The 20653-nt window shown below is 37.7% G+C and overlaps 2 protein-coding genes across 2 annotated transcripts; both read left to right on the top strand.

Moving 5' to 3' along the window:
- Window positions 1–8634: 8634 nt before the first annotated feature.
- On the top strand, window positions 8635–9597 carry LOC311598423 (olfactory receptor 8C8-like; the record flags this gene model as incomplete). The annotated part of the gene is made up of 1 exon (XM_084783471.1): window positions 8635–9597. The coding sequence occupies one exon, from the start codon at window positions 8635–8637 to the stop codon at window positions 9595–9597; it is 963 nt and encodes a 320-aa protein (XP_084639597.1).
- Window positions 9598–18786: 9189 nt separating this feature from the next.
- On the top strand, window positions 18787–19740 carry LOC311598308 (olfactory receptor 8C8-like; the record flags this gene model as incomplete). The annotated part of the gene is made up of 1 exon (XM_084783342.1): window positions 18787–19740. Exon 1 carries the CDS (start codon window positions 18790–18792, stop codon window positions 19738–19740), a length of 951 nt encoding a protein of 316 aa, XP_084639468.1. The 5' UTR covers window positions 18787–18789.
- Window positions 19741–20653: the final 913 nt, after the last annotated feature.

Below are 20653 nucleotides of genomic sequence, written 5' to 3' on the forward strand. Positions count from 1 at the left end.
TGATCATAATGAGTGAGTTAACCCAGAAGCAGAAAGACTCAAATGGTATATACTCACTTATATCTGCATATTAGCCCAAGGGGCATGTCCCACGAAAACCTTCACTTACCAGGAAACTGAGACAGAGGAGAGAACATTCTAGTGGGACTCTAGATGAGAGAATCATGGGAGAAAGGCAAAGTAGAAGGACCCAGAGGGTCCTAGAAGCCTACAAGTAGAACATTATGATAGGCAGATTTGGGCCCAGGGGTCCCTCTCAAACTAAGGCACCAGCCAAGGACAATACAGGCGGTAAACCTTAAACCCCTACCCAGATCTAGCCAATGGACAGAACACTCCCCACAGTAGAGTGGAGAGTGGGATATGACTTTCTCACATACTCTGGTGCCTCACCTTTGACCATGTCCCCTGGACGGGGAGACCTGGTGGCAATCAGAGGAAGGACAGCAAGTTACCAAGAAGAGACTTGATACCCTATGAGCATATAGAGGGGGAGGTAATCCCCCTCAGGAACAATCATAGGGGAGGGGAATAAGGGGAAATTGGGAGGGAGGGAAGAATGGGAGGATACAAGGAATGGGATAACCATTGAGATGTAACAAGAATAAATTAATAAAGGAGGAAAAAAACATATATTAGATTCATATTGAATCTCTTTCACAGACACATTTAATTATATTGATTCATGAAAATTCAGTATCATCAACATGAAGACAATGTCCATATGTTAAGCTGTCAGAGGGAAAAAAGTAATTAAAACATCTCAGAAACATATTTATGAAGAAGTCACCCGCCTACTTCATTCCATCTTCCTAAGTAATTGAGATGTTTGTGGATTCTTGATTTTCTGCATTCATCAAAAGTTCCACATATTTCTCTCTGCAGTTCTTACCCTGCTCTAGTTCATAAATAATCATCAGAGTAGAGCTTTGGAATAACAACATCTATCTTAGATGAAGTAGTACTGGACCTAGGCCAGTCACATGTTACTGGGCACATTTGGCATTTCAGGTTAGTTGCTCTGGCATGTTGTTGCCTAGAAAAGAGTACAATGGGATGAAAAGTAATGAAGGTAGATGTGCCAGCACTCTATGGCTGTGTCAGGAACAAGAATAATGCCGTAAAATGGCATCTCCTACGGTATTAATTACAACAGCCTAAGCAAAGGCGCATCCTATACCTGGCCAGCAGCTTTGGTGATCATGGAAGAGGATATCTATGCCTTGGCTTCATTCGGGTGTGCAAGGACCATCAGCCTCAAATGCTGAGAAGAGGTAGTAGTGAGATGCCAGGCCAGTAAATTTAAGAGCTCTATCTCTAGAGACAGAAAATCCAACTTTTTTCTCCATCCATAGACACTTCTGTCATTTCTACTCAGCATAGTTAGTTCTTCGTTAGCCTCTGAAATAGCTGCTGTGCGGGTATTCCTAGACTGAAGAAGTTGTCTGCGAATAGGCTGGTTTTGTGTGTATGAATGTTTAGAAATGCTTAAAGTTGATTTTAGTTTTGTCCAATGTCCATGGTGTTAAAAGAGCAGATGCTGTTTAAATGTGATTCTAGTTCAGTGTTCTAAATGGTTATAAGCAATATTTCAAACATTGTCATTGTGTTGGGCCCTGCCGATGAATGTCGTTACATCAAGCTTGTCGTTTTGTGCCCTTTGAACATGTCTAAACTAAGGGAAGAACGATGGTTACCAGAGTAAGGAAGAGATTCTTAGAAAGGAATACCAGAGGCCTTGGTCAAAATGTACAGTTTATTTGAGAAATAATAAATTTTATTGTATTGTAAACTAAGAAACTAAAACCAATAATCCTTTTTGTGTGTATTTAAGTGGATGATAACAATAGATTAAAAAAAATAATCTCAGTCCAGATATAGGTATGTTATTTTATAATATTTAAACACTCCACAATATTTACCTCCATTAACAATTTCACATTGCTTTCAAAATTTACCACATCATCTGAATATAATTTATATATGCAAATTATCATTTGTGGTGGTTATAAATAATTTAGGGATATGAGCCCTAAAATCAAAATCAAAATCTAAGTATAACACCCACATGGGGTCCACTTCACATTCTTTTCTCTCCTTCGCACATTTTCTTTCTTTCTCAACTTTTATTTTCTTCCTCTGTTGTTTCTTGTCCTTTCTGTCTTTACACCCAATTACACACCCAACTTTATTCTCCCCCTCCCAACAAATCCAAGTCAAAACCAAACTGCCACCACTACAAACAACAAAAACCAAAGCAAATCATTTTCTTATCTCAAAGTCCTTCTGCTCCTAGGTACTTCATAATGACTGGTTTGAAAATAAATGTACCCTGCCTACAAGATGTACAAGGATAAAAGATGGACAGAGATTGAGGAAATGGCCAAACACGAGTGGCTCAACTTGAGACCTATCCCATGGAAAAGAACCAACCCCTGTCCCTCTTAATGACACTCTGCTATGCTTACATGTGGGAGCCTAGTATGACTGCCCTTACAGGCTCCATCCAGGAGTGCGTTTAAACAGAAGTTGAGCCTCACAGCCAAACATTAGGTAGAGCTCAGTGTGCCTTTTTGGAGTCAGCAGAAGGATAGAGGGACCCAGAAGGGACAAAAATTACACAAGAAAACCCACAGAGTCAACTAACCTAGGACCAAGGGGGCTCATGGACTGAATCACCAACCAAAGAGCAAGCATGGACTGTACCTAGGCTCACTACACACTTGTAGCTGATAGGCAGCTTTGTCTTCATGAGGGTCCCCTAGCAATTAGAACAGGGGCTGTTTCTGACATAGACTCTGTTCCCTGCTTTTGGGTCACTTTCCCTTAGCTGAGCTCTTTTGTCTGGCCTCAGTGGGAAAGGGTGCACTTATGATGACATGATGTGTGTGGGTGAGTTGGTGTGGAGAGGGGGCTCTCCTTTTCTTAGGAGAAGGGGAGGAGGGAAATGGGAAGAGAGAAGGGACAGGGTTGTGATCAGTGTATAAAGTAAATAAAAAAATTAATAAAAAAGAAAATAAATTACCACAGAAAACCTGCATATGAATGTAGTGGCTTTACTCATGTTTGCCAACACCAACAACAAAGATATTTTTCAAAAGTTGAGTTAATAAATAAACTGTAATACATTCCATATAAGGAAGTTGGAGGAATTAGCTATTAAGCCCTGAAAATATATGGAGGAGTCTTAAGCACACATTTCTGAGTGAAAAAGCCAGCCTGCATAGGCTACATTGTAGGTGAGTCCAGTGGCTCTACTATGTGGAGTAGATAAATTCTCAATGACCATACAAATAATAATGGTTGCTAGGGATTAGGAGGGAACAGAGAAGGAATAGGAGAAACACAGTGAAGTTCTAGGGCAACAGTACTATTCTGAATGAGTCTATGGTGTTGTGTACATGATGCCATGTTGTTTGCAAGCCTTTGAGAATCTTATAGCAAAAAGACAAAGAGTGCATTGTCTTGAGGTTCTCTGTTAACTGTGTAGACTAATGGTCTTCAGTGTGGAATTTAATGGGTGTAAACAAACTACTTTCACCATGTTTGTCCCCACGCCATCTCTTGAATCTTTCTTCTGCACATGACATAAAACATGGTATATCTCTGAATCTAACATTTCACTTTACTTGATTAAAACTTCCATGCTGTTTCCTTCAAATTTTACAATTTAGTTCTGAATAACACTCTGTCATGCATCCATAATATATTTTCCTTATTGCCTCCTCCAGTTCTATGCCTCTATGCTGGCTCCATAACTCAGCTACAATGAAGAATTTATGGGTAAACATGGGTGTGCAGGACATGGGTATTGGACTCCAGGAGTGACAAAACAGGATCTCATGATGCCTCTGTTTTAAGTTCTTCTGGAGGAATCTCCACACTAATTTCTGTATTGTCTTAACGAATTTACATGTCCGCCAGTTCTGTATAATAGTTCCTCTCTCTTTACACCTTAGTTTTTTTCTTGTGGACAGACATTCTGAATGGAGTAAGATAGAATTGCCACGGGGCTTTTTATTCTTTTTGTTTGTTTGTTTTTCTTCCTGACACCCCAACGGGGACTTACTCTGTAGTCCAACAGTAGAACTCCATCTCTTTCCATCTCCCAAGTATAAGGATTGCAGATTTGAGACTCCATGTGATGCTTCAATATAATTTTGAAATGAATTTTCTCCACAAGGCTCAGGATAGTGAATATTTTTTCAGATATTTATTAACTATTTGTAATTTTTATGTCTAGCTTTTCAATGTATCTTCTCATTTAATTATTTCTTTGTTTATTTTTTGCATAAAAGAGGATCAAAATAAGGGTTCTATGCATGCGAGGCAAGCATTCTTTCAGTGTGCTGCATTCTCAGCCCTCACTTGTCCATTTGCTGATTAAATTATTATATTTTGGATTTTAGGCTTTTGCATTCTAATATTTAAACATTGTCAGATGATCAATTGGCAAATATTTTTCCATTCTGAATGCTGTCTTTTTTCTCCATTAATTTATTTTCTTGTGAAGGAGCTTTTTAGTTTTATGTATTTCCATTTATTAATTCAATTGTTTTCTATGCTATTGGGGTTTTATTCAGAATGTTATTGTCTGTGCTCAGATCTCAAAGCATATTCCTGATATTTTCCTCTTGACATTAAAAATTTTCAGGTCTTGTTCTAAACTGTTTTTTTTAATGTTTGAATTGATTTTTGTACATAGTAATAGATGAGAATCTAGTTTCTATCTTCTATATGTAGATATGTCTTCTTTTCCAACAGCATTCCTTGAAAAGTTTGCCTTTTCATCAGTATAAAATTAGAACCATTTTGATGAAACTAAAAGGACCACTGATGTGTATTCCAAACATTTATTTATTTATTTATTTATTTATTTATTTATCATTGACAGTGTGATCCCAGCCTCTTCCCTCTTTTCCTCCCAGTTCTACCTTCACACCCTCTATTCTACCCTCTCCTTCTCAGAGAATGAGAGGCCCTCAAGTGGTACAAACCTACGTGGCACCTTACGTCGCAGCAGGACTAAGTGCATCCTCTCCCATTGAGGCCAGATAAAGCAGCCCAGCTAGGTGAAAGCGATCCAAAGGCAGTTACAACAAAGTGTCTTCACTCTGATTGTTAGGTAAGCCACATGGTCAAAGCTGCACATCTGCTACATATGTGTCATATGTGTAGGGAGTCTAGGTACAGCCTGTGTATGCTCTTTTTTGATGGTTCAGTCTCTGTGACCTTCCGTGGGCTCAGATCAGTTGGCTCTACGGCTCTTTTTGTGGTGCCCTTGATCCCTCCGGCTCCATCGATCCTTTCTCCCACTCTTTCACATGACTCCCCAAGATCTGCGTATTGTTTACCTGTGGATATCTGCATCTGTTTCCATCAGCTGCTATATAAAGCCTCTCAGAAGACAGGCTCCTATATGGAAGCATAGCAGAGTATCATTAATAATGTTGGGAGTTGGTCTTTCCCATGGGGTGGGTCTCAAGTGGTGCCAGTCATTGGTTTGCTGTTCTTTCAATCTTTGTTCCATCTTTACCCCTATACTTCTTGTAGGTGATGAGTCAAAGATTTTATGGATGGATGTCTCCTTCCCTCTACTGGAAATCACACCTGGCTACATGTAGTGGCAACTTTAGGCTTCGTATCCTCCTCAGCTAGGAATCTCAGCTAAGGTGATCTTCATAGACTCCTGGGAGCCTCCCTGTCTCAGAGATGCCCCCACTGATTTTAGTTCTTTTTCTTTGTCCTTCCTATCCTGCCTACTTTTTCCTCACCTGATAGCTACCCATGTTACCCTTCCCACTGCCTCTTCCACCCAGATCCCTCCTTTCCATCTGCCTCAGATGTCTATTTTATTTCCTCTTCTGAGTGAGATTCAAATATCCTCTCTTGGGCCCTCCTTGGCTTCTTTGGGCCTATGGGTGGTAGCATGGTTATCCTGTACTTTACGACTAGTATCTACTTATACATGAGTGCATCCATATTTGTCTTTAAGGGCCTGGGTTACTCAGTGAAGATATTTTCCATTTGCCTGCAAATTGCATTATGTCTTTGTTATTAATATCTGAGTAGTGTCCCCCTGTGTAAATGTACCATATTTTCTGTATTTATTCTTTGTTTGAGGAACAACCAGGTTGTTTCCAGTTTCTGGCTATTGCAAACAAAGCTGCTATAAACAGTTGAGCAAATGTCCTTGCTGTATGTTCAAGTATCTTTTGGGTATATGCCCAGGTGTGGTATAGCTGTGTCTTGAGGTAGATATATTCCCAATTTTCTGAGAAACTTTCAGATTGATTTCCATGGTGATGTACAAGCTCACACTCCCACCAGCAATGGAAGAATTTTCCTCTTGTTCCACATACTCACCAGCACGTGCTATCTTTGAGTTTTTGATCTTACACATTCTGATGAATGTTAGATAAAATAATGAATAAAGGAATTTTAAGTGCTTCTCCTTCTCAGACATTAGAGATTCCTCTGTGCAGAATTCTCTGCTTAACTCTTCACTCCATTTTTAATTGGGTTTTGTTTGGTTTTTTTTGGCAATTAATTCTGGAGTTCTTTACATATTTTAGATATTAGCCTTCTGTTGGATGTAGGGTTACTGAAGATCTTTTCCCATCCTGTAGCCTGATGTTTTGTTCTACTGACAGTGTATTTTGTCTTGCAGAAGCCTTTCATTTCATAATGAGACTGTGGTGTTGCACTTCTGTTCAGAAAACGGTCTCTTGTTCTAATGGGTTCAAGGCTATTCACCATTCTCTCTTGTATTAGCTTTAGTGTCTGATATATGTTGATTGATCCACACTCCTACAGCTGATAAATACCTTCACCAAAGTGACTAGATACCAAAGTAACTCAAAATAATTAATAGCCTTCCTGTATACAAGTGACAGGCTGAGAAAAAAATTAGGGAAACAACACCATTCACAATAGCCACAAATAATGTAAAAATATCTTGGTGTAACTCTAACCAAGGAAGTGAAAGACTTGCATGACAATAAATTCAAGTCTTTGAAGAAAGAAATTGAAGAACATAGCAGAAGATAGAAAGATCTCCCATGCTCATGGATTGGTAGGATTAAAATAGTAAAAATGGCCATCTTACTAAACACAATCTACAGTTCAATTCAGTACTCATCAAAATTCCAATACAATTCTTTACAAAATTTGAAAGAGCAATCCTTAACTTTATATGGAAAAATAAAAAAGCAAGATAGCTAAAAAAAATCCTGTACAATAATAGAACTTCTGGAGGTATTACCACCCCCAATTTCAAGCTACACTACAGACCAATAGTAATAAAAGCAACATAGTATTGGCATAAAAACAGAAAGGTTGATCAACGGAATCAAATTCAATTGAATTGAATCAAGGACACAAAAATCAACCTACACACCTATACACACCTGATTTTTGACAACGAAGCCAAAACCATACAATGGAAAAAGGAAAGCATCTTCAGCAATTTGTGTTGGTCTAACTGGATGTCTGATGTAGGAGAATGCACATAGATCCATATTTATCACCCTGCACAAAACTCAAGTCCCATCTATCTTTTATGAACCTTATTTCATAACTACATAGAGAAATATGGACATATAAATACAAATAAGAGTCAGGCAAATTATGTCACTTCTTAGCAGATTCATAGTAAGAAAACTCAGAAGGACTTAAAGTACTTTATTTTTTAAAAAATCTATTCTTTGCAAATCTCTGTTGAAAGTTAAAGTATTATGTACTTATTAATGATGTTCCAGAGGATTTCAGAAAGTCCTTAGAAAAGACAAATCATTATATCCTTGGCTTTCCTAGATTAGATTTGTTCTTAGATAATGAGAACATTCCCAAAGGACTGCATACAACTCTGCCTTGGAAAGTAGGTGGTCCTGGAGGGAAATTAAATTAAGTAGAACTTCAAATCCCCAAAGATTCAATGTTAGGTTTCTGGTGTCTATTGTAAATAGGCTCAGAAATTTTTATTATTAAGGGTTCCTACAACATAGGAGGACATCATAGAGGTGAGAAAAATGCTCTGTGCTGGTCAATTGAATAGACTTAAATTTGAATGAGATGATATTTGCAACTTTATGCATGTTTCCCCCATCATGTAGGTAAGGGGAAAAATATAGCTAAATTCTCAAATTGAAATCATGTCATTGTTTCCAATGTACATGTTTTAGAAAGTCAGAGATGGATCTGTTCTGATATGTGTTAACCCTTATCGTCAGACATCAGGCCCTTTAGGACTTTGGGTAGGCAGGGATCTTGTGCTTCAACAGCAATGAAGCATCCAGAAAAAAGGTAAGCCCTGAAGTGCCCATGTTTTGAGAATTTCTCTTGAAATGCAAAATCAATATAAATCATGGAGGAAGACATTAGATTACTTCTTTTAGCTCAAATCATTAGTAGAAGGCAAAGAATGGAGGAATGTTCAGCAACACTCCACTCAGCATTACCTCAGGGCAGAGTCACTCATTGTGGGTGGGCAATTGAGAAAAAAAAATGATAGCCAGTTCTTTGATGCCTTGCAGTGCTTATTTAGACAACCCTGAGATCGGAAACAAGGAACTCCCGCTCTTTCTCTGGGGTTAAGATGGAAGCTTCTTTGTTAAGTTCCCCTGATTCTCACTGATGTTTCTACAGATGCCACACATGAAGCAAATGACTATGAAAAACCACTCTTCAGTGTCTGAATTCATTCTTATGGGACTGACAGACCATCTTGACCTCCAGTTGCCCTTGTTTTTCCTGTTCTTGGTGAACTATATAGCTACTGTGGTGGGAAACTTGAGCTTAATGAGTCTCATCTGTCTGCATTCACATCTTCACACTCCAATGTACTTTTTTATCCTCAACTTGTCCTTCATTGACTTCTGCTATTCTTTTGTGTTTACCCCCAAAATGCTGATGGGCTTTGTATCAGAAAATAATACCATCTCCTTCACTGGCTGCATGACTCAGCTGTTTTTCTTCTGCCTTTTTGTCAATTCTGAATGTTATGTGCTGACAGCTATGGCCTATGATAGGTATGTGGCCATCTGTAGGCCCCTGCTCTACACACTAGTCATGTCTCCCAGGGCTTGCTGTCTTCTAATGCTTGCTGCACACTTGATGGGGCTTTCTTCGGCTATTGTTCACACAGGGTGTATAGTTAGGCTCAGCTTTTGTGATGCAAAAGTTATCAACCACTACATGTGTGACACTTTCCCCCTCCTTGAGCTCTCCTGTGGTAGCAGCCAGGCCAATGAGCTGGTGAGTTCTGTTTCTGTGGCTGTAGTTGTTGCTGTATCTAGTCTCATTATTATATCTTCATATGTTTTGATTCTTGTTAATGTGATTCATCTGTCATCATCTAAGAGTTGGTCCAAAGCCATGAGCACATGTAGTTCTCATATAATAACTGTTGCCATGTTCTATGGATTTGGTCTGCTAGCTCATATTAAGCCATCATCGGCAGAGTCTGTGGTTCAGAGGAAATTTTTTTCAGTAGTTTACACTTTTTTGCTGCCTTTGCTGAACCCCCTCATTTATAGCCTTAGGAACAAGGATGTCAAACTCGCTGTGAAGAAAACACTGAAGAAAATTACAATCTAAGTGAATGAGTTATATTGTCAGCATCATCCATGTCTCCAATTTGGCTTTCTCTTTACTTCTGTTCCTTATCGACTTCCTTCTAGGATGTACTTTTCTTCTTTTAATTTCTCTTTCTATAATATGTATAGAGTAGGGAAGGAATACTTATACTCTTATAGTTTTCTTTTCTCCATGAAATATAGTTACATTTTTCATCTCTCTACATAAAATGGAGCTACTATCCCGTGGAATTATCCACGGCCTGAAGACCTGTCTTCTGTGTGAACATGGCTTCAACTTGCTACTGTACTCTAATCAGATAGAGACCTTGGGATGACATCTTTTTATATTGTTTTATTATTTATTTATTTGGATAATTTTATATATGTGTATGGTATAATATCATTTGTACTCCACTTTCTTCCCTCCAACTAATCTTGCCTTCTGTGACCTCTGTATCAAATTCATGATCTTTAATTTACTTTAAAATATATGCACATTTAACAGTATATTTGCATACATGTGCAAATAAATCATACTTAGTTTATTTAGTGCTATTTATATTTATATACTTTTAGGCCTGAATGTTTGGGATCAGATAATCATCAGAGAGCTCAAATCAGAAGACTGATTTTTCCTATACTCAGTAGCTATTAATTCCCTGTAGCTCTTCATCTATGAGTGCAGCCTTGTGAGGTTTCCTCTATCCACACTGGCATGTCAAATATTGCTATTGTTATTGTTATGCAAGTCTTGTTTAGGCAGCCATGTTTTTGAGATTTCAAGGGTGAAATGCTCTTACATATAAAAGGACAACATCTTACAGCAGACATCTGGTCTTCTGGCTCTTACAGTCTTTTCAGCCTTCATTGTTGATATCCTCTGACCCTAAGGTATAAGAGTTATAGTCTATATGTATTCACTAGGAGTAGGAAGCCCATGACCAGTTGTTCTCTGCATTTGGTCAGTTGTGGGTTTCTGTAATGCTCTACAATGACTGGAAAAAAAAGTGTCTTTCCTGATGTTGAGAGCTCTTTGTATTAGTAAGTATTAGGATACATATTTTGAATGCAGTAAGAAATTATATTGGTTTTGGAAGTGGCAGCCGTAGGTTCTCCGCTGGGGTCCATGACTAGGTTTCTGGTATCAGGCATCAATTTCCTCCTAATATGCAGGACTTAAGACATTTAGACAGCTGTTGGTTGTCCTCAAGACATATGTGCCATCAAAGGACCGTTAGGGATATCTTTCAATGTTGGTCAATGTTGTCATTCATCAGAGTTGCAGGTGGATAGGAACATTGATTATTTTTCCCCTGTCAGCTTATATTACACCTTTAGATACTCTGAGAGCTAGTTCTCACTTCAGTTCCGGTCTGGGAAACCTTCCTTTGAGTTGCTGTCGAAGAGAGTTGAACATATTTCCCCCAAATCATTTGAGCTGTTCCTGTGGCCCTTAGGTGCCTTTCAGAATTTGAAGGCAAGACTCTATTACTAAAGACACCACACTCTTCAGACACAGAACTTGGAAGAAACGAGATGGAACTGATAATTTTTTAAATCTTAGACTAACACTACTAACTATTTTTCTAATACATTTTATATTTTATTCATTCAAAGAATGTCAGAGAGTTAATTGTTTTCCAAATAAATTTACTTGTGTTTTGCTTTTCTGAAAAATTCTGCAGATCCATCTCACCTGTTTCAGGGTACTAATTACTTGTACTTGCATTAAAAGAGAAAATGGATGACACAAAATTTATACTGTAGAGTCATCCATACTTTGAGAGAATTGTTCAGATTATAATAGATATTTCTTATTCTGGGTTTTTAGCTAGATGTCTTTTATGATACTACATGTTTTTGAATAATGTTCATTTTTTTTGATATGTGAAGCTGGATTAGATTACCATTCTGCTCATGATTTTCATCAAACCCAACTGACATGGCTGTTGTTAACTGACAGTTAGCACTGACTATAAATGCAATTACAATTAGTTTTGATCTGTGGATATATATATATATGATTTTCAAAGGTCCTGGCTATTGAATAGAGTATTACACATAATGTCAAAAGTTACTAATTTACTAATTTTCTTATTACATGATAGGATTCTCTTTGACTACAAAAGGTACAATGCCAAAACCAAGCCACAGCTCAAGTTATATTCCATTGATCAAATATAAACTTGTTCATAGTTTTAGGATTGTTCAGTAACACCAATATGTATATGTCAACATATGTGTAAATATATCAAGCTTATGTTCACATACATGTACTTATATCTTAAATAAGGGGCAATTGGAAATGTTTCTTTTAATGTGTAAGTCTTATTATCCCATTTTTTATTTTCAAAAATATACCTAAAATATTGTGCTACATGTCATATTTTAAAACATGTGATTAAAGATACATTTTCTTTTTCTGTGCTGTGGATGAGAAAATGATTATAAGCCTACTTAAAGATACACAGTTGATGGTATGAAACAAACATGCCTCTAGAATTCCAGGTTTTAAACACTGGGAGTTCCAAGAAGGAATAGAAGTATAGAAAGAATTGTCACAGAATTGGTGAAACTTCTTTGGAGTTGTTTCATGAGTCAGAAATTAGGCATCCAATGGGCATGGAAGGACCAACAAAGATGTCTCAAGAAAAAGATTATATACAAGGCTTTGATGGCAGATTTTAAAAATGGTCATATCCTGAGACAGGAATGAATGAAGCAAGCAGGGTGATCTGTCCAGCAGCATTTCATTGATCTTTTTGGATTAGTAATGCTTTTTCTGACATGAAAAAGCTGAGGAGTTTGGCTAAAGTTTTTTCTTTGCTTGTTTTTTTTTTTGTTTGTTTGTTTTTGTTTGGTTGAAGCACATTGTTTTTTCTTTAATAAATAGATGCTTTAATAGTCCATAAGACATAATGATTTTATTAAAATGTAACATTGATTTGTTCACAATAAAGTAATAGAAAATTATATACTACTTTTTTTTTTGCCTATACTATACACATGACACTGTCTCATGTTTATCACTATCTTTGCTTCATTGTTCTGGGAACTTCTTATATGGGTACTATATATATTTCATTTCCCCATCCATTTGTTGTTTTCTATCCAGCTAGTACATTCTACATATGACAGGGAAGAGCACCGTGAAATAGCAAAACTGTGGTTGCTGAAATGAGACCTGAAAAATGACAGCACCAATTGACATGCGAAGGTGGATGGGAGACAACTCACAAGGTTCTAGACAAAGAGCCACAGGCACGCAACAGCTGCTGAGAGGAGAGTCAGTTTTCTCCAGGAACAAGCCCCTAATAGGCTATCTTTATGTTCTCTACTTTTCCACGTTCATGGTTTTTTTTCTCTTCTATTAAGCATTTTAACCTTAACATTGTTATAATGTGTTGAGAAGGCAGGATACACTGGGAGGGTACACCTATGCTTGAATTTGTACTCAGGAGGCTGATATGTAAGAATCAAGACTTAAAATTCAGTCCTGAATAATTAGTGACACCCAACCCAGGTTGGATAAATAACAGAATGTTGTGAAAATATGAAAAACGAAACGTGGAACAACAACCCACTACACATTCACAGGCACATTTACCGGAAATATATGATCACACGGCGGCCTGATATTTAATAAACAATGAACCACTTAGATGATGGACATCACCTTTTATATATTGCAGCATAAAACTACCAATCACCATGTGAAAGCACAATAGATGAAAAGCAGGCACAGGAGAAATACAAACTTGGCCTAAAGAAGTTCTGTAAATAGATTTACCACACATACAGTCAACTTCAGTACTTATTCCTATTATTTCAAAATAGAAACCACAACCACAGTTCCTGATAGCTATCAGACTTGAGTGAATATGGTCAGTAATTTACTTCCTTCAAGGCAGTAAAAAAATAAAAGACAAAACAGGACTTTTTTCTTGAAACTGAAGCAAACTACAGTGTCTAAAGACTTTCTCAAATCATTTACATGAATAGGATTTTTCTCTTGTATGAGTTCTTTCCTATTTCCTCACATAAAGATGATATATAAAGACTTTAAAATATTTATGGGCTAAAGGAGTGGCCAAGGAGTTAAAACAAGTTCATCCCTAAAACCAGGGTCAGAATTTTGGCAACCCTCTGTCATTCCTTCAATAAGAAGATCAAAGGGTTTAATATTTTTGGAATCCAGCATGCTTGTGCACATACACACATGAAGACCCACCAATATAACCTAACTAAAATTAAAACAAATTGTTAAACAAAATACAGTTTACTCATGAATGTTTTTCTTGTGTAACCATTTATTCCTGTAACTTGGGTGTTGAGGCATCTAAAGAGTTAACTACAGAGATTTTCTTCATCATGGATTGATTCATGTAACAGAAAACAAACATGTAGGCTTGAAGTCAGAAAAATCAGTCCTTCATTATTGATAGTATCATTTGGGGAGATTTAGGAAATGCTGCCCTGCTGGAGGAAGTACATCATGTGGGCTGGGCTTGAGAGTTTACATCCACACATTGTTTAGACTTCCCACTCTGCTTCACGCTGCAGGTCCAGTATGCGAGCTCTGAGCTTCCTGCTTTAGCTGCCATGTGTGATACTTGCTACACTGCCACCTCCATGGTTAATCCACACACATCCCACTGGAAACATAAGCCAAATTAAACTTTTTTTGTAAGTTGCCTTAGACATTGTGTTTTATCACAGCAACATCAAAGGCACTAATACACACCAATAACATTTTATACCTGGATGAGTTATTTCATTTAATTGAACATAATTATTAAAGGTGTTACCTTTTCATTTGAAGTTATAGGACTTGGGCCACATGAGTTGGCAAGTGCAAACAGAAGAAAGGAGGCCATTATAATGTTTGAATAGATTGTTGACACTTGTCACATTTTCTCCCAGAAAAAAATAATCTTGTGTAACTGAATGAAAGTATGTTGGCTAAAGATCTTACTACATCCTTTATAGGCATAGATTCCCTTCTGTGTGAGTTTTTTTTTTAACTTCTTCAAAGGCTATTGTGATATGCAAAGGCTTTAACAGATTGATTACACATGCAAGGTTTTACAGTTGTATAAGAATACCATGAAGTGCAAAACTTTATCACACTGATTTCGTTTGGGTGGTTTCTCTGCAATATGACTTTTCTCATGATTTTGAAGACTACTGCTACATGCTTTTTCACGTTACCTACTTACAGTGTTTGTCTCCAGTGTGTTTTCCATTATGTATTTATAGATAACTGTGTTGTGAAAAGGTTTTTTTTTATCACATTAATTACACTTGTAAGGTTTTTCCTCCAATGTGTGTTCTTTTATGTATTGAAAAATGACTGTGATGTACAAATATTGGAAATAAGCAAAGGACACTTGTTCTGAGTACTACCTCTTTGTTACCAGCTTCCATTTAATATGGAGTAGACATAATGGCAGAAGTGTGAAATAGCTTGGCACAGTGCATCTGCAATCAAGAAACCAAGCCAGACACCAGACTTTAAGGCCTGCTCACTGGGACTCAGTTCATCTAACAAGTCTTTACTTATTAAAGTATCTACAACATTCCAAAACGACACTTGCAGATACGGTGATCACGTATGGAAACATACGCTATTGTGATTGATATTTAAAAGCAAACAACAACAAGAAGAATCCATGCTGTCTTGATTTTTTTTTCTTTATGCTAGTACATTGACTGCTTCCACCTGGGATTATATTATTTCTTTGAATTTTTTTAATCATCTATATTTTTTTCATGAAATAGTTAATGCTCAAGTGAAACTAGTTATGTGGAGGTTGTTAAGTCATTCCTTCCCAGTGTACTTCAAGAAGAGCAGAGTAGGTAGCCTTTCAGCACATGTGATTAAGATACATGGTACGATCTCCAGCACGTCCCTGAGAGTAGAATGTTAATTTTTGAAGAAGCAATATCTGATGGATAAGTCCAAAATGAAAGCTTTCAGTAATAATTAAAATAATTATGTGTTCATATTATTACCTCCTGGTGTATACTAGGACTCTAGTTAGTAAAGGGCAGTGATGGGCAGAAACTAGGCAGGATAAGACAAGGTATTGGTACAAGAGCAAGAAATGGCATAGTCGGGGGAAAGAGCAATAGCAAGTGGGAATTAAATATTAGAGTAAATGAAATTTAGAGTTTATTAGTTAGATGAGTAGGCATTTGGCAGTCATAAGAGTCATAGTTATTCCAGCCTTTTCCCTGTGTCTCACTGAATGTCTTCACTTTGACATTCAGAGTACCTGGCAGAAATCATATCCTATCAACGTTGTCATCGGCCTTCTTAACGCTTTGTTTTAATTAAACAGTAGGATTCTCTTGGTCAACACCAATTCTAATCAGCTACTAGCGCTGGCCACAAGGGTAAAAGACCAAGTAACATATGAAGGAGGACCTATTACCATTATACCTGGCTTCTCAGCCAAGACTCTAAAATCCCCAAATGCCTAAGGAAAGGGATGCAAGTTCTTTTTTTTCTTTTCTTCTGTCTTTTATTGGGTTACTGACATGGAACTCAGATTTTTAGGTTTCTATGGTAAATACCTTTATCATCTGACATATTTTGATGGCCTGCCATTTTTCTTTTCAGTTTTTTCTTTTCTTACATCCTGATTGGAGCCCCCCATCACTTGTCACCTCTAAGCCCTATCTTCCCATCTTCATCTCTCCTTCCCCTAGTCCTCAGAAAGGGGAGACCTCTTTCCCTAACATCTGACCTCAGGCTCTCAAGTGTCATATGAACTGTCTGTACCCTTTTCCTCTGTGGCCTAGCAAGGGCACAATTCCAGGGGAAGTGGCCACCAGAATCCATGTCATACGTAGTCCCTATTCCCCATATTATAGGACCAACAAGGAGACTGTGCTGCCTATCTACTACATCTGAGCAGAGGGTCTAAGTTCTCACCATACATAGTTCCTTGTCTGTGCATCAGTTTATGCCACACCCTCCTCTTCTGTCTGGATTTGTTGGCTTCACTGGTCTGCTTGTGGAGCTCCAGGACCTTCTATCCCCCAAACTCTTCCATAAGACTCCCTTTGCTCCTCCTTGATATTTGGCTGTGAGCCTCAGCATCTGCTTTGATCCCCTGCTGGGTGGAGTCTTTCAGAGGACCTCTATGGTAGGTTCCCATCCTGTTCCTTCTTTCAACTGCTTCTGGTATCTATTCTATTTGCCCTTCTGAATGAGAATTAAGCATTCTCCCTAGGGTCCTTCTTGTTCTTTAGCTTCTTTAGGTCTGAGTACTGTTGTGTGGTTATCATGTAATATACAATTAGAAGTGAGTATATATCACACCTGTCTCTCTGGGTCTGGATTACTTCACTCAGGAACATTGTTTCTAGTTCCTTCCATTTGCCTGCAAATTTCGTGTTTTCCTTGTTCTTAACATCTGAGTAGTATTCCATTGTGTAAATGCATCAGAGTTGAGGGACATCTGAGTTGTTTCCAAATTGAGGCAGTTTGTGATTAGATTAAGCAGGATGCTGGAAAAAACATGACTCAGCATCCTTCAAATGAATCCTGTCAGGAACACTTCAACTTTATTGGTGTCTTTTTTTTGGTCCCTTTGTTCTGTAAACATATAAATTTTCTCAGGTAATATACATTTTTTATATAAATACATGCATAGAATCAGCAGTTTGCACAATTTAGTAGAAAATGGTTTTCTACTCTTTGATCAGGTGAAGGCATCTGTATTCCTTTATAAGCCAGTCTGGAATGTAGAAACAAACTGTAATGGCAATTTTTATCTATGTCCTATGAAAAGATGACATAAATCCTGAGTATTTTGTAGTCAACAAGATTTATTGGTTATGCAGAGACATCTTGTCATGTCTAAGCCAGTCTCAGAGCTTTTCCCATGTAGAGAGATCAGCAATACTTGATATTTGTTTTGTTGGTCTTAATTTCTTTCTTCCTGTCTGTAGAAAATATCTTCAGGAGGGGTTTCACCTGCTGAAGAAAGAAGGCCTAGGCTTCTAGGGGTGTAATATTGCTCTTTTATTGAAGAATATCATCATATTTTTATTTTTACAGTGGTAAAATTGAACCACAGATTTACATATTATAGAGAAGAATTATACATTGATATAACCAAATCATACTTGAGTATACTTTACAACTATACATAAACAAGGGACAGAGAAGTCTGCAGTTTTGTAGTTACAAAGTGAAAAATGTCGATTTAAATTTATATTGATTTGCAATCCTCCTTGTGTTGATATTTTGTACACTGTTACTCACTGGTCTAATGTTTTATATTGTAATCACAGGAAAATTACAATTGGCAAGTGGGCATGTCCCTGGACATTTGTCTTTCAGAGTTGTGAGGAGTATAATGAGGACAATAAGAAAGAAGACTAGTCGAAAGTCTTCCCTAAGGCTCTAGTACTCCTGCTGGGAAATTATTTTATCGCTAAACATTCAACATTAGTTATGACACTGGATACAAAAACAAGCTCAGTGATGTCTACCCTCAAGGGAATCTTCTAATGTGGGAAGAAGTCCCATGACAAAAAAGAATAATTTCCTGGACTGGTAGTGCATTTTCTCAGAACCCTTAGTCTTATGAAACACGTTCTCGTTCAACTCAAGTGATGTTTTGGAGATTCATAGAAGATGATGGATTTCTCTCACATATATGAAGATGCATTTCTCATGAAGTTCTGAAATCCAGATTATGTTACTTTCCATGATAACACTCCTACCATGTCACAGGCATAACTATACTAATGACTAAAACGTGCTTCGTTACTTTCCACTCCAGTTCTCTCAGGACAGTGAAGAGGAAGACATCATGAGTTCTGATAGTAGGGAAGGCTCCTGAAGACAGAGGTGAACAATCCTTGTCTTGACAATTTCTCTTCAAACCCCTTTGGGTTACTTACATGTTACTTTTTTCTGCCCTTATTCCTAGGAAAGTACAGAAAAACATAGGGAAGCAATGTTTAGAGACACTGGAGTTCTGCCTGTAATTTTTTTTTCTGGATGCATGAGAGCAAAATGGGTGTGAGGGAATTGGGAAACGTCTTTTGGAGGAACAAATATGAGCAGTTATATTATCTGTATACCTTACTTTGTGTTCACTAAGCTCCCCCTTAGTAAGCAGAAACTCCATTTCTCTAGAATTAGAGATAGGTTGCTTGTTGATGTCATTTTCTTCTCCTATTATTACAGATGCAAATCATGAAGCAAATGGTTACAGAGAATAACTCTTCAGTGACTGAGTTCATTCTTATGGGATTAACGGAAAATCCAGAGCTCCAGCTGCTCCTGTTTGTCCTCTTCTTGTTAAACTACACAGCCACGGTGGTGGGAAACTTGAGCTTAATGAGTCTCATTTGCCTAAATTCACATCTCCATACCCCCATGTACTTTTTCATCTTCAATCTGTCTTGCATTGATTTCTGTTACTCATTTGTTTGTAACCCCAAAATGCTGATGAGTTTTGTTTCAGAGAAGAATACCATCTCTTATACAGGATGCATGAGTCAATTGTTTTTCTTCTGCTTCTTAGTCAACTCTGAGTGCTATGTGTTGACAGCTATGGCCTATGATCGCTATGTGGCCATCTGTCATCCCCTCCAGTACACAACTGTTATGTCCCCTAAGATCTGCTGTCTATTGGGGTTTGGTTCTTACTTGATGGGTTTTGCTGGTGCCATGGTCCACACAGTGTTTATGATCAGGCTTACGTTTTGTAATTCTAACATCATCAACCACTACATGTGTGAAATCTACCCTCTCCTTCAGCTTTCCTGCAGTAGTACTTACGTCAACGAGCTTGTGAGCTCTGCTGTGGTTGGAACAATTATCATTTTATCTAGTCTCATTATCTTGGTCTCATATGTTATGATCCTTTTAAATATTCTTCATATGTCATCGGGTAAGGGTTGGTCCAAAGCCTTGGCCACCTGTGGATCTCACATCATAACTGTTAGTCTTTTTTATGGGTCTGGGCTACTTGCAAATGTCAAGCCATCATCTGCTGAGACTGTGGGCCATGGAAAATTTTTCTCAGTGTTTTACACTCTTGTGGTACCCATGCTGAATCCTCTCATTTACAGTCTAAGAAACAAAGATGTCAAGCTTGCTGTGAAGAGAACCATGAAGAGAATCACAAGCTGAGTGAACAGTAGTGTTTTTTTTTTTTACCCTGCCCCACTGCACTGCTGTGTCCTCTCTTCTTGTCTTTATTATTACATTTCTTCTATTCTGTTTTCTTTACCTCTCTCTAGAGTTTGGAGATGAATTCTACTGTAATCTCTTTCCTCCTGCCACTATGAAAGGTAACTCTTCTGGCTAATCTTTTCCATCAGAGTTGTTTCAGCTTCATATGTCCCCAACATCTTGCTCATTGCCAATATCAGACGGAGACCTGTCTTCTCCTGTCTTCTGTTCCTAAAGATACCAATACCTGTGGCTGTGTGTGTGTGTGTGTGTGTGTGTGTGTGTGTGTGTGTGTGTGTGTGTGTGTGTATGTGTGCTTTCTCTGTTAAAGAAAATTTGTGAAATATCTTTACATAGTTTTCCTTTCTTTCTTGCATTTATCAAACAATTTTGATTTTGGTTTCTTGTTTGTTTACTGAACTGCAAGGAGTTTCCTTAACTAAACTAGTTAGATGAGATAAAACAGGACAAAAATATAGATATAGCATGGTTGTCAATTTTTCAAGATTACCTGTGGTCCTTTACAGAAGTTGTCTTTTTTTCTTTCCCTTATTTTTCTTTTCTTTTTTTTTTTGTGGTTTTGTTTTTTGTTTTTGTTTTTGAGACAGGATTTCTCTGTGTAGCCTTGTCTGTCCTGGACTCACTTTGTAAACCAGGCTGGCCTTGAACTCACAGAGATCGGCCAGCCTCTGCCTCCCGAGTGCTGGGACTAAAGGCATGTGCCATCACAGCTGGCATTCAGAAGTTTTCTTATTCTGTATTTTTAGTCTCACATCTGTAATGAAATTCTGTACTTTTTCAAATCATATTTTTCCAGGTCTCTGAAGATGTTATCATCCCAATTCACCACCAGAATTATGACGATACACAG

Source organism: Acomys minous, assembly GCF_964271855.1.
Source record: "Acomys minous genome assembly, chromosome: 5".
NCBI classification, from domain to species: domain Eukaryota; kingdom Metazoa; phylum Chordata; class Mammalia; order Rodentia; family Muridae; genus Acomys; species Acomys minous.